Raw genomic sequence first — 14861 nt, 5'->3', positions numbered from 1 at the left:
TTCCTGGCCAATCCCACTTTGGGTGCCTTATGCTTGGGCCTCCATATTGAAATTAATTGAAAAATACGTTTCTGACCTACGAAAATGTTTATCTGTTTTCATCAGAGGGATCACACCGTAATGAATATATTTACATCTCATTTCAAGAAAGGTAGGAAAGATCGGTGAGTGCTTGGAGGCAGCTCGGCTCCCTTCAGCAGCCCCCCGCAGCAGCCCAGCCCACCCTAATCCCCCCACTCCCGGGAAGGCTCCCTGAGACTTCCCGGGGGGCGGTCAGTGGTTAAATATGAGTTCTTCCCACGATCCTCCTGCCTTGGGTGCACAACCTGCAAAGAAGTCAGCCTAGACCCAAAACCATTGCCCCTGGGTGTGGTGCAAAGGGTGAGGCCCAGGGCCGGGTGGGACCTGCTGGAAGGGAGGAGGGCCCCAGGGGCTCCACATCCCACATACCCTATCCGTCTAGCTGCCCTAGGGCTCGGGCCGGTCCCCAGGCGGACCTGCAGGATCTTCTTCACAGAAAGCGGTGGCATTGCCGGGCTGCTCTGCCCCCAGAATATTAAAACCTTAGGTGGATTGGAGCTTGTTCATGCATTTTTAAAGGGGTGAGGCCACCTGGAGACTTGTAGACAGCAAATTGAGAGCAAAACTTTGCCACTGACTTCAGAAAGTAAAGCTCTTGCCTCATCCGTGCCTGTTTGGGGCTGGGAGAGAAGGTGAGGGAAGAGGTGTTATTTTAAAAGACCTGGCTTTATTAATATGTTAAGAAAAAGCTCCCTTGGCAATATGTGTTCTCACAGTGCCAACTTGGATCCTATAAAACATTCGTGCTCCGAAAGCTGTTGCAGAGAGCAGACCCACACACCCCCCAAAGGGGAGACCTCAGCAGGAGGTTGCTGCCCTGAAAGGGCCACTAAGAGGCACACACCGCTTCTGGAAAGAATCTGCTCCAGCCCAGCTGCTGGACTCCCAGGTTCCAGGTCTACACTCCTAAGTGCCACAGTGGGGCCCTTCCAGATGCCCCACAGAGCTAGAGGGCCCTCCCGGGAAACCCCTGTGACAGGGTCTGGAGTGAAGGGCAAACCGTAGCCAGATATAGCGGACCACAGGAGGAGCAAAGCCAGGGCTCGCAGCTGAATCCCCAGCTTTCTCTCCCAGAGCTGGGAAGAGGCTGACCCTCCAGTCACAGATGGGACGCAGAGGTGTCAGAGTGGCCCTCTCCATGCTGAACCCCCCCACTGTCAGGGCTCCATCCTCTCCAGCCAGGCAAGTTCCCACCTGCAGATACTGAAGCAGGCAGCGCAGAGACTCAACCCCGAGGGACCGGGCCTGCTCCAGCCTCCTGGCCAGCTGCGTGCTGGCTGCCCACCACCTACAAGGTCACAATGGCTGCTGCCGGCACCGAAGTGCTCTGACACCCACCCCCCACTCTGTCCCATGCAGAGCCTGGCCTTCCGCATTTACAAAACCAAAGCAGCTGCTTGCTTTTAGGAAATAAATCTAGCCAACTTGGTAATGGACCTTAAAAGTTTTCCCCCTCACCCCGCCATTCTAATAATAATCAGAGTGGAAATTAATTGGAGGGTTCTCTTGCACTGATGACATCTGTCAAGCAACCAGACACGTGGGTTTTGCTAAATTCTTTTATTTTTTGTTTAAATTTTCACTTCAATTTTAATTCTTGAAGAACAGCCTCGACAACATATATCGCACTCATTATAAGAAGCAAAGGGTTATATCAAAAATTATTAGTATAGAATCACAGGAAATCTGGTTTGGAACCAGAAAAAAATACAAAACAGATATAGATACATAGACACAGGACAATTTTTTTAATAATTATTTGGAAAATGTTATTTTCCCCTAATTCTTGTTTCTTTTTTATGTGCATACGATGTTTAAATTTTACAAAAAAATGAAAATAAAGACTAGTATTTTACAAAATGAATAACAATGTGTGTGTGTGTGCGTGTGTGTGTGTTTCTACATAGGATTCGGTCCACTTCCATGTGTGTTGTTTTCTGTACAGAATATATCCACATCTGTCCACAATAAATCCTGGAAGGTCCGTTAGTCTCCTTCTGTTTTATTAAAATTTTCATGGTCCTCTCTTCCAAATTTTTTTCTTTTTCTCATCAGACACAAGGTCTTTTTCCTTTCCTTTCCAACGTGTCCACAGATCTGACACTAAAAAGAGTCTCTTTTTCTCCTGGTTTGCAGCTCGGGTTGCATTTCTGCACGGTGGGCTGCTCCTGTCGCCCTGGCCCTCCTCCCCGCTGCCCGGCCCACCGCACCCTGCATCGGCCGCCTGGTGTCCCCGCGGCATTGGAGTCCACGGCCCCCCGCCGGTCCTGTGAGTCTCTAGGGGGTGGGGGCAGGTGGGAAGCGCCCAAGGTCTAGGAGCACTGGATAGACATGTAAGGCCAGTTGAAGCTGCTCCCAGACAGTAACATATCGCGGATGAGAGTTTCGATGGGGGTTTTACCTACCAAACGGACGAAGAAGAGCTGCTCGATGACCGAGGAGGATACGGTGCGCAGCGAGGGCAGTCGTAGTAGCAGTTTGCCGAAGCGGCTGGGCTGGTTAGGGTACTGGCTCCTCACGTACTCCTCCAGCGCGCACTGCGACTTCTCCTGCAGGCTCTCGATGTGGGCGGCGTCCGACAGGCCACAGGCATCTGCCCAAGCAGCCACCGGAAGGAGAGACAAGGGGAGGGGGCACACGGTTAGGTCAGCGGACAGCAAAGTCACAAACAGCAAGCCGTTCATTTTACTTTTTTTTTCTTTTAAGGAGCAAAGGGGAAAAAATAGAAATAGAAGGAAGAAGAAAAGAAATCCTCCCCGCCATGCCTCCCTACTCCTTCTTCACTATTTCCTTCCCCCGGCCCCCAACACAAATACAAACAAATCAAACTCCCACCAGGCCTGGGGAGCTGGAGAGACAGGCACACACTTGAAGAGGCAGCAACCTCTCCAGTCCCTTTGTTTCTCCTCTTTCACCTTTGGATTAAATAATGTACGATGCTGGAGCCATGTTTGCTGTACACAGCAACCTGTCCTCCACCTTCAGGGGAGCATCTTTTCCGTTGTGCTCATTAAAGGGAGGATTTCTGCCCCTTCTGCCCCTGGTTTTGGGGTATTCAGGAGCCCTGACTAAATATGCAGCCTGGAGGCAGTTCTAAAATGCTTCTTGGAGTCCCCCTCTCAAACCTAAATGACCCCAAGCAGAAACCTCAAGGAGAACCTAGATTGTATAGTGAATAGACACATGCGAGGGGGTAAGAAATCATAGGCTGGCAGGGCCTGGCATCAGATCAAGCTCCTGCTTTGGCAATAGAGGATTTGCGATCCACTCTCTATGCAAGCAAGAGCTCTGCAGCAAATCCTCAGCCAGGGTGAACACTTCTATCTGTGCCTTAGATCACGTAATTGAAAATTGGTCCCATCTCTGTAAGCTGTATGATAATCAGAAGGAATATGGCTCAGTTACTCCAGGCTGCAGAAAGGAGACAACTTCAGCGATCAGACACAAAGCTGGACCGGAGACAGCTGCTGTTTCTGCTTCAGAACTGGGAGGTGGGGAGTTGAGGGGGGATTTGGGGATATAGGCTTCCTGTGGCAGGACCTGTACCCACAGGTACAGGCAAAACCTGTGTGTTTAATCTCACGTCAACCAAGGGCTCTTCTTGGTCTACTAAAAATATTTCAAGACAGCAGTTTATACTGTATCAACTAACTAGAGGCAAGCAAATGGAGGGGAAGGTGGAATCAGAGGAATGAAGTGAAGGCTTCCTCTCTTGGTTCAAACACCCATGTTGTTTCCTGTATTCATAATAAATATTTTAAAAACAGGAAGATCACAGAGGAGCCCTTAGCCAGTCAGGAGGTCGACTAGAGATCAAAGGCAGAGTTTGCTAATATATATAGATCTGGAAAGAAATTCATGCATGGCAATGCCCCCAAAAGGACACTGTAAATTGTGAATGGATAAGTGTGACCCTAAGAAGACACAGCAAATGATTCAAAGCGAAACCTGGGTCTGCTGAGTTTCTGAGCTTTATGTCTCTATTTCAAGAACTGGGATTTGTAAAGCATTCTAACACCTTCATCTACAAGGCTATGGCCTTGAGCAAAAATACAAATAAAACTAGTGATAATTCAGGAACTTCTGAGGCAGGTCTCCTTTGACCCCAGATCCAGATTGGGTTCCTCTCAGATGTCTAATTACTCTAGCCAGCCATTTGGGTGCAGTCACACTAGCCTGACCTGGGAAGGCAGTGAGATTTTATGGTTAGCAGGATGAGGGCAGGAACAGTTTGGGGCTTCGATGCTTAGAGAGGGGACCCTGAGGGTCTGCCCTTGGCTTTGCTTCCTAACCTGGTCCTGCTGAATGACCACCATGCAGACTCTTATTTACATATATCTTCTTTGACATGCATTCTCTGCCCCTTATGCCACAGGATACCTCTCAGCCTCAGAGAATGCAGTATGAAAGGGACCCACTGATACCCCAGCAGGTTTTTTTTTTTAAAAGACCCATATGGAGTCTCCTCAGGTTTGTAAAATATTTATCTGATATTTACACTTAGGGCCCCCAGGGTGCAAGGTCACTACCCTTCCCCCAGCTGGGCTACTCCAAGGGAGAGAAGCCCAGGAAAGGCATGCCTGGGCCCTGTGTTGGCTGCATCGAGTTCTTTCCTCCTCTGAAGGCAGAATGCCTGTAGCTGGGCCCCGCTGCAAAGTGCCAGCCAGCCAGCCCTGTAGCCTCCCTCGGGCAGGAGCCTTAATTTGGGCTTGGCTTCCCACTCTAGATATTCATTCCTACTTTGGATATTTCTGCAACAGAATTCCCCCAACTGTGGACTGACAGTATGAGCTCTCAGATCAATCGTCTGGCTGTGGTAGCGAAACTAGGTGAGCAGGGGGTGTGATGCAGTACATATTTACACTCCATGAGTTATACCCAGATAAGAAAAGGAGGCAGAATGTGCAAAACCCATGTCTCGCTTTGTATATGGTAGTGTCAATGTGGGAACCCTCAATATTTCTTCTACAGTATCTGGAAAAGAAATTATGTAAATAAATAACCATTACCGCTCAGGCACTCCCAGCTTAGCCTTTGTAGTGCAGAGAATGTATTTCATGTTGTGCATTCAGAAGAGTTTAGTGTTCAGGAAATATAGATGTAATCAGCTGCCATAACTAGAAATCAAAGTTATTATTGTGCTGAAAATGGATTTCTTGTATTTATGTTAACTAGAAGGCTCCTTTCGGGGAAAGTCTCATTTATCTGAGAGAATATTGAGGTGTATGAATTAATGAATTTTTTAAAAAAAGTAAGTTCAGGTCATGACCTAGTCCTTGGATGCTGTCCAGAATATTAAGGATTAAACATACCATCCGGAGGCCAAATGTGAAAACCACCACAGGGAACCCCCGTGCCAGCTTCAAATACTTATCCGGAGTAAACCTCGTTGGACAATATGTCTAAAACTGTCTTTTCCATCATTCAAAGTTTGCTTAAAAGTTGGATGACTTTGAGAAGGCTTCCCATGAATTCCCTTCTGGCTAGCAATCAAAACAAGTTTAGTCAAAAGTAGAACTGTGTTGTATGGATAAGGGGGGTGAATTACTACTGACAGCTCTATTTCCACTTTCAGATATTCTTCTTGCAATTTTTCCAACAAAATAATGTTATTGTTCACTTCTCGGCCTCCCTTACACCTTGAAGATTTGGTTTAAGAAATATCTTGGTGAAAACTTTTTTTTTTAAAGGAACACTTTTCACAGGGACATTTTAGGATGGAAAGTTGAAAGGAAAGCATGAATAATTCCACAGTCTTCCTTACAGCCTGCACAGTCCTTGCCTCTCTCTGGGAAAGGGCAGGAGATCAGAAAAGTCAAGGGGGTTCAAAGAACCTTAGGGGGGGGGGACAAGGAAAAGGGAGGGAGACTTTTCTTGAGAAGACCTCTGTCCAGCTCCAAGTCACATTTCTGCTTCAAGACACCTCACTGGATGAGATTTTAAAACCCCAGCTTCCCCGACACTGGCTTGCTTCCTGATTAATTTGGCTAAAGAGCTGGGTAGTGGAGAGCCAGACAGGCCCCAGGCCTGCCAGAGCTAAAGCAGCCGGGTCGCTGCTTCCCAGGCTCTTTGTCACTTTTGAAAAACACGTTTCCATCAAGAAGACTTATTAAGATAAAATGCATTCAAACACCGAGGAGGCTATTCAATAAATCTTCCATTTGTTTTAAGGTTCGCACTTTATCCTCTTGCAAAGAATAACTCCCTCTCCCACTAGCAGACCTGCATTTGCACTGAAAGTAAAAGGGGGGCAGTCCAAGTCCACAGCTCAGGCCACCCTGCATACAAATGAGATGCTCTTGTCTAAATAAATTATCTGCTGTTCAGATCGATATTAATACTACATTTGCTACATTACAATATTGTGCAAATTTAAGAGTCATTTTAATACAATGTAAATATGATTCTTCACGCATGAAAGCCAGGAAATATTGATAGATTATACCACTGCTTACTGTTCAATGAGGCCTTGGGAAAGGGGTTTTGCCATCTCTGCTCAAGAGTGGCTTTAATTTGGCCTTTGGAGGTCCTGCCTCTAGGATAGATTTATTAGGATGGTTTATTTGTTCTCTGAATGGAGGAATTAAAAACAATAGCGCCAATAATGGTGGTAAACCGGCAGCTAACCCTACTCACAGTGGGCAAGGCCCGAGACCCAGTTTGAGCAGCTCTGTTCCCCACCAGCGTCCTTTCTGGCTTTGTTTTTATTTCCCCCCATTACCTGCTGTCCTGGGTGTTTATATGTTTCCCTCTTGCAGGTTACAATAATAAAAGGGGGGCAGTGTTCTCAGAGGCTCGGACCAGAGCCTTCAAAGGCAACATTAATGCATTTTCCTGGAAGTTAATTTGAACCATCTATCATAAGAGAAATTGTTAACATGCATGTTACCACTGCCTACATTTAATTTGATATTTTTAAGGCACTCTGTTAAATTTCCAATGTTCGTGCGTTTTGCGTGGCTATGAGATTTATCTCCGGGGCGGGAATCCTCCCATACTTGCGGGTTCTACAGTATTGCTTTTGTTTTTCATCTTTCTTGATTAGATCGAATACGTTTTTTACGACCCTCAATAACCTCAGCAACTGCAAACATGAATGGTTTCCGATAAGGGAAAATCAGGATGCAATAAAGCGGGATTATTTATGATTTATTTGCCCGTATTCCTCTCTTTCTCCCTCTCTGTGTCTCACTGTGTCGGGAAAGTCAGCCAGGGAGCGTGCCACACAGAGGAGAAAGCCACATTCCCACGTTCTCTTCCTTCCCTCTCCTCCCCCAGAAACGCTGAGCTCCGGCACACACGCACACGCACATCGCACACACATGCACACCGCACACACGCGCAGCCAGACGGATCCACGGCACCGCCTCCCCGCCCCACCCCCCGCCAGCCACGCGCCCGCCGCCGCCGCCGCCGCCGCCGCCGCAGCCGCAGCCGCGGCCCCGCGCGGGGCTCCAGGCCGCCAGGCCGGGCCAGCTAGCCGCCCGCGCCCGCGCCGCCTCAGCTCCCGCACCGCGGCGCTCCAAAGATGGCAGCGGCGCCGCCGGCCGCTTCCCCGCGCGGGGGCCACAGGTCCCGGCCAGGCCGGAGGTCCGGCGAGGGCCCGGCCGCGGCGGGTGCAGCGGCGCGGCGCAGGAGGCCGGGCCCGAGCGGAGCGGGGCCTGCGGGCGCTCCCGGCGCGGCCTGCCCTCCCAGCGGCCGCAGCCTCACCTGACGTGAACAGCACGATGGCTTTGAGGCAGCTGTACTCGGCCGAGTCGACGTGCAACGCCTTGAGCTTCTCCACCTGCTCCTGGAAGATGCGGATGTGGTCCATGAAGGCCACGACGCGGTCGGCGGACATGGGCGAGGCGTGCAGGCCGGCGGCGGCCAGCAGCGGCGCCACGTGCAGCGGCATGGAGCACTGGGCTGCGTTGAGCACGAACAGCTCGCTCCAGGTCAGGCGTAGTAGGGACACCTGGTCGGTGATCTGCAGATCCGGGAAGAAGGGGATGTTGCGGGCCCACTCGACGGCGCTGAAGAGCAGGCGCGCGGCCAGCTCGCAGATGTTCTCGATGCCCATGATGTTGTTGGGCTGCATGCATTGGCTGCCGTAGCGCGACGTGGGGTAGGGCTCCGCGCGCAGCAGCAGCGAGATGTAGCCGGACAGGTAGCAGTGGCCGTTGAGGGGGTCCCCGTTGGTGAGTGCGTACTGGCCTGGATTGGGTTGAGTTGGAGGCATTCTTCCTCGCTGAACCGCTGACGAAAAGAAAGAGAGAAAAGAGGCAATGTGCATCCAGGGGGCTTGCGAACATCCCGTGCCGCAGCGCACCCGACACAATGCGGAGGTTCTTCCCGCAGCCACAAGCGCCCCGGAGCATCTCCTTTGGCGCTCGCTCTCACAGCCTATACCCGGAGGCAATCTGGGGTGAAGCCCTCCAGCTCCGCGGCTCGGTATGCCCAGCCGTCTCCTGCGCCCCTGGCCACCCCAGCCCTGCCAGAACTAGGCCTGAGTTACGGGCCCCCAGCCCAGTATGGCCAAGAAAATGCCACCCAGCCCCTCGACCACCAACAAGTCACACACAGATTAATGAAATCCCACTCACCCCTCCAGAAGGAACCAAATCAGGGTAAAACAAAAACAAAAACAGGCGAAACCAGAGAAAGGTGGTGGTTCTAGGCAAATGCCTAGCTGCCTCTTCATTTGCAAGCAAGCTGGTTTTGCTCAAAATGTTTCCATATTCTCTAAAAATGCTACGGAATTATCCTTAAAATAGATACAAGTTACATACCCTACTAACCACTTAACAACTTTTGAAGAGAAAACAAGTATCCTGCACCCCTCCCCTATCCCCTCCTCCCCATCGCCCCACACAAGGTTCTCACTGTTAAAAGCAACAAAAAATTGAAAAAAAATCAAGAAAAAAGTTGAACTTACAGTAGCCAAACATTATTGAAAAAAGTGGAAAATATAATTAATGTCTGTCCTGCGCGGTGCCACTGCAACCTGCAGCCAGCTTTTGCCCAGTGAATGCACGAGCTTGCAACTGCAAAAACACTGGATTCATTAACCATCTGAATGCAAAACGTAAGCATGCTTTGAGTTCTTAAAGCTGACCAAAGTTTTTTTTTTTTTTTAATGTGTATGTTTTACTTCAACAGTGCCAGCGTTTTAAATTGCCATGTAAACAAAGACAACTTTAGGAAAAGTTAGGGCTACTGAACTCTCCCCCCCCAGCAAATTAATATAGATATGTCCATGTACACGTAGCTATCTTACTTCAGGTTATACACTATTTTCTTAAGTTTGCATTGATTCTAATTTTAATGCAAGCCCCAGTGCAATTTAAGCTCTTGAAACATAATGGCTAGAATACTTTTTTCTAATTACAGTTTTGAACTTGGCAGTTATTTTTCAATTAAATGAGAGTACAATTCAAAGTTTTTTGTTTTGTTTTGTTTTTTGTTTTTCAGATGCCTATAAAATCTCCCTGGAGCTAGAAATGAAGTCGTCATATTTGCCTGCTCCTTGAGATCTGAAGGAATTCAATTTCTTTTCTTGTGGCATATAAAATATAATTTTAAAGTCAGTTACAAGAAGGAGTAATCTACATTCTACAAAATTGACTGGATCACTAATTTGACTATAAGACATCTTTAATGATTGTCAGGAGATAAACTTTAATTGTAAATGGCTAGATATATTTATAAGAAAAGTGCTGCATCTCTTGCCACATGAACATGAAGCATATCTAAATACAACATCAAAAGTTGTGTTAAAAGAAACCAAAGCCATACAACACAGGGATTAAATGATGTGGAAGCTCATGCCAGCTGCAGTCTATGCATTATAGCCAAATCAGAAGGATCGGTAAATGCCGCTGTAAATTGTAATTTGTATGCAGTATTTAAGCAGAGGGTGGAGTTTGGTGAAGAAATAAAACGAGTATCATGCTTTAAAAAAAAATGACACAACTATGAAAGCACGGTTCAGTCACAAACTTTCCTTTGAAAGTAGAGGGGTGAAAACAAGGCCACAGCTCTGGAGGAGGCGGCCCCAGCTCGGTGAAGAGGAGAGGGAACCAGTGAACAGGCCAGAAGCCCCCCTTCCCCCCTAATTAGACCTACAAGTGCAATAAATCTCACTCCTCTTTTTCCAAGCTAAGCTTCCAAAAGGATGATGCAGTAATGAATCTATGGTTCAGAGTACTCCAGTCTCCAGCCCTCCCCCATTTTAAATAAAGGGCATGAAGAGGTGGAGGGGAAAGTGGAATGAAAAAACACAGAAACAGAGTTTTCCGGGGGAAATAAGCACCCCTCCCCAAGTTCATGCCAGCCCAGCCCCAAGCATCCTCACGCACACGCGGGAAAGAGACACGCACCGAGCACATCCAAGACAGAGGGAGGGGATTTTAAGCCACAGCTCACGATCCCAGGGACAAAATCCTGAGCAGGCAGAGGGTGGGGTGGAGGAGCCGGGGAGAGGAGCGCAGGCCGGGAGGGGGAGGCAGCGGCAGCGAGCTGGGGTGGGGGGGGGGCGGCTGGAGACGCCGGGGGAGGAAGGTAGCGGGGACAGGGGAAGCTGGGACGGGCCGGGACCGCAGGAACCCCAGCCCCATACAGCAGCCACCCCCGCGAGAGAGAAAGAAAGAGGGCCGGGGAGGCGGGCGAAGCTCAGGGAGAGAAGCACAGAATAAATATTCACCTTCCCGCCTCATGCCCACTTTGAGGCACTTCTTGAGGCGGCAGTATTGGCACTGGTTGCGGTGGTGCTGGTCGATGGGACAGTTCCTGTTGGCACGGCATGTGTAAGTTAAGTTCCTGCGGACGCTCCTCTTGAAGAAACTTTTGCAGCCCTCGCAGGTGAACTGGCCGTAGTGCTTGCCGCTCGACTTGTCCCCGCACACCACGCATTCGATGTGCTGCTGGCTCTGGCCCGAGCCGGGCGGTCCCTGGCCCTTGTCCCCTGCCGTGCCGGGGGTGGCGGGCGCTCCGGGCTGGCCCGGGGTCTGCGGCGTGTGCGGCGCGCCCGAGCCCGCCTGCTGCTGCTGCTCGCCGGCGCCGCCGCCGCCGCGGGCCGCCTGCGCTGCGGGGTTGGGGCCGCCGGGGTTGCCCCCGGCCACGTCGTCCTGCGGATCTCGCCAGCTGCTAACTACCATTGCCATATCTTTGGGCCCGGGGAGCGCTGGGGGGAGCCGAGCTGCTCGCCGAGGGCCGCGGGGCGCGCGGGCGCGCTGGGAGGGGAAGGGGAAGGGGAAGGGGGGAGGGGGAGGGGGCGGGGGGCCCGCCCGGCGCCCCGGGGTCGCGGGAGCCGAGCCCGAGCCGGGCACCAGCCGCTGCCTCCGCCGCCGCCGCCGCCGCTGCCGCCGCTACTGCCTCGGCCGCCCCGCTGCTGCTGCGCGCCCGCCCGCCCGGCTGGCGTTTTGTTGTGGTTCCTGCTGTTTTCTTTCTCTCTTTTTGCAGCCCCCCCAGGCTCTCAGGCTCCCCCCCCAACACCCCTGCTCCCCTCGCCCGCTCCCCCCGCGCTCCGATCCTGGGGGGGCCACGCTCTCCTTCCCCTCCCTCCCCACCCCCCCCCCAGCGAGCAAGCTCCCTTCTCTCGCTTTTTTCTTCTTCACCAAGTTGCAAAATCAGAAATGGCACAGGCGGCAGCCGGTAGCGGCGCGGGGCGCAGCGCCGGGGGCGGCGGGCATGGGCCACGGCGCGCGCACACACTCACCCTCCGCCTTGCCCGCACCCCCGCGCACACACACACTCGCACACACACTCGCTCACCCGCGCCGGGCGCCCGCCCGCCCGCCCGCCGGCCACTGGGGCTACGCGCTGTGCGCCGGCAGAGCAGACATAGAGGAAGCCGGCGAGGGCGGCGGCGGCGGAGGAGGAGGAGGTCGAGGTTGCAGGCGCCTCTGGAGCCGCTGCCTCAGCTGCAGCAGCGAGCGCCGCTGGAGGAGCCGGGGCCCGGGCCGGAGTCCGAGCTGGAGTCGGGGCTGCAGCCGGAGCGCGAGCTCGGGTCGGGGCCGCCCGCGCCGCCGCCGCTGTCCCGGCGGGAGCCCTCGCTGGGCTCGGGATTGAGGGGAGCGCGGTGAGCCGAGCAGGGCGCGGGGCGAGGCTGCCGGCGGCGATCAGAGCGCGCTGGTGTCGGGGGGCCAGGTCCAGGGCCGGACGCAGCCAGCCATTCAGGAAGGCAGCGCTGGAGAGCGGGAGGCAGCCAGCGAGGAGGATCACACACTTTGCTCTTTTTGTTGTGCCGGTGGCGCCGGGCTCTCGCTGCCTTTTTCTTTCGGGAGGTGACGGAGGGGGAGAAAAACACGAGATAATTCACGCCGGCGACGAATTCACAGCGAAACAGAAAATATAAAAATCAGAAGAAAAAGAATTGCAAAAAAAAAAAAAAAAAAGAAAGAAAAAAAAAAAAACGAGAGAGACATCCAAAGTAGGTCGAATAAATAATCCTCTTCTTTTCCTCTTTCTTGCTCCTTCTTCTGCTTCTTCTGCTATAACACACAGAGCTAGTTAAAAAAACCCTGGAGATCGCCCAAAAATGTTCTTTTTTTAGTATTTTAAATAAGTGCTCTTCAGCCGGGAACCAACACCCTCCCTCCAAAAAAAATCATATATGTATAAAATAACGATAAGAAGAATACGAGGGGGTGCCTCCTCCTCCTCCTTTTTTTTTTTTTTTAAGTTTAGCCCTCACTCTTCTGCAGGAATGGAGTAAAAGGGACAAGGAGGAGGGAGAAAAAGGAGAGAAAGAAGAAGAATACGGGGGAAACAACTAATAGAATATGTAAGAAAAGAGAAAGGGGCGAGAGGAGAGGGGGGAGAGAAGAGAGAAAGAGAGAGATTGAGAGAGAGAGGCGGAGGAGAAAGAGAGAGAGAGAAGAGAGAGAGAGAGAGAAAGAGAGAGAGACCCCAAAATTGAATGCGTTTAAACGGGAGGACTCGCAGAGCAGTGTTTCCGAAAGGGGGATCTGCGCGAATGTCTGTATATAGTGAACTTTGACACTACTATTGAAACTGACACGTTTCTATGGAGATCGCTGCCTTATATGGAGCTCGTGTCAAGGAGCCAAGAGAAGGGCTGCTGGCAACTGATAATCAAAGGCGACTGACTGGTCAGAGCCCTGAATAGGGGGGAGAGAAAATGGGAGGCTAAGGTTAGCCAAGCCTCCCGAACGCCATTGGTTGGAGAGCCCCTCCCCCCTCCTCTTTTTCTTTCTTTCTTTTTTTTTTTTTCCCCTCCCTCTTAGCTACCTACTTACGGGTTGGCGAGGGAAGGAGGAGAGAAAGTGAGGGGGGGGGGTGTGTGCTTCTGACAAGCGCAATTTACATTGAGATCGCCCTGCGCTGCTATTTACTCTGAGACCTGATTAGTATGGGTCGTCTATGGTCACACACACACACACACACACACACACACACACACACACGCACACCAGAGGGGGAAGGGATGGCGAGGGGAAGAATGCCTTGCAATGGGTAAAAAGAGAATTAGAAAGACATTATTTTGTTTTCTTCCGAAAAGTTTTTAGAATTATGTTTTATGAGCGTGAAGAGTGTCATTGAAAATGTTAGGAAAATTTTAAATGGGAATTAAACTCTCACCGTTTTAATGATTCGTGAAATATTTTGGGTTTGTATTGTTTTCTTCTTTCACACATAAGCACAATCCAAGAGTGGATTCTGCTCATTTTATATTCCTTTAAGAAACAAAGTAGGGACTCCCTGTGTTTTGGTCCAACGTATATTTTGGTTTTAAAATTAAGGGTTTAATTATGACAAAAATGCACTCCTGGAATTCGCAGCTATTGCCACAAAATCAATCCGAGCCAACGGTTCCTCTCCATCCCAAAGATGATTTTTAAAATAAACTTTCCAGTCAATCCGATTTTTCCTTCTTCTCTCTTTCTTTTCTTTTCCCTTTTTGGTATCCTCAGGCTGTTCCAAGTTCCTACGAACTCTCCAGTAATTATTAATAAAATAGTAGTAAGTTCTCATATCGTTGGGGGCGGGGTGGTTAGTGCGGCCAAGTCCGAGTCCCAGGAAAAGAGGAAAGGGGTGAGGGAGAACGGAAGGAGATGGGAGATGGGGAGAGGAGGGGGGAGGGGAAGAGGAAGGCAGGAGGGAGAGGGAGGGGGAGGGGAGAGGGGAAGAGGGGGAGGGAGAGGGAGGGGGAGATAGGGAGAGAGAGGGGGGAGGGGGGAGAGAGAGAGAGAGGGGAGAGAGGAGAGAGAGGAGAGGAGAGAGAGAGAGAGACAGAGAGAGAGGAAAGAAAGAAAGAGAAAGAAAGAGAGAGAGAGAGAGAGAGAGAGAGAGAGACACCCCGATTCCCAAAGGCGATTGGTCGCCGGAGGAGGGGCCGGCGGGAGGAGCGGGTCCCGCCGCGAGGCCTGCAGGAATCGCTGGCTCCGCCTGCCACCTAGCGGACGGGAGCCGCGTCCTGGAGGCGCACAGTCGGGTCCCTCCTCCCCTCCCGGCAGGCAGCCTGTGCCTTTTCTCCAAACGAAGACAGCACTTTGAAAATTCTTTCAATGGATTTTTTTTCCTTGAAAGATCGTACTGGGGGAAAATGATACTTCTATTAGTTACATATTCTCCAATCGCACACTCGCACCCCCCTCGTTTTGAGATCGCTCCCCTAGGCAGGCTCAGGCGGGCGCGGAGCGGCGCGGAGTGACAAAGCCGCCGCTGCTGCCGCCGGGGGTGGGAGCTGCGCTTGCCCGCCCGCCGTTAGACTCGGGAGAGCGTAAAAGTTTGTCTCAGCTCCAGCACCCTGAGCCTCAACACGCCCTCAGGTAAAG

The 14861-nt window shown here is 51.3% G+C and overlaps 1 protein-coding gene across 1 annotated transcript; it reads right to left on the bottom strand.

Annotated features, from left to right (window-relative positions):
- Window positions 1-1672: 1672 nt before the first annotated feature.
- Window positions 1673-11302, bottom strand: NR2F1 (nuclear receptor subfamily 2 group F member 1). Its single transcript, XM_082652425.1, has 3 exons — window positions 10766-11302; window positions 7792-8319; window positions 1673-2674 (listed from the first exon to the last, which is right to left on the bottom strand). Exons 1-3 carry the CDS (start codon window positions 11223-11225, stop codon window positions 2394-2396), a joined length of 1269 nt encoding a protein of 422 aa, XP_082508551.1. The 5' UTR covers window positions 11226-11302; the 3' UTR covers window positions 1673-2393.
- Between the last annotated feature and the right edge of the window lie 3559 nt (window positions 11303-14861).

The sequence above is a fragment of the Grampus griseus genome, assembly GCF_964374135.1.
Source record: "Grampus griseus genome assembly, chromosome: 3".
NCBI lineage: Eukaryota > Metazoa > Chordata > Mammalia > Artiodactyla > Delphinidae > Grampus > Grampus griseus.
The sequence above is the reverse complement of the archived record's forward strand: the minus strand, read 5'-3'. Positions and strand labels throughout refer to the sequence as shown.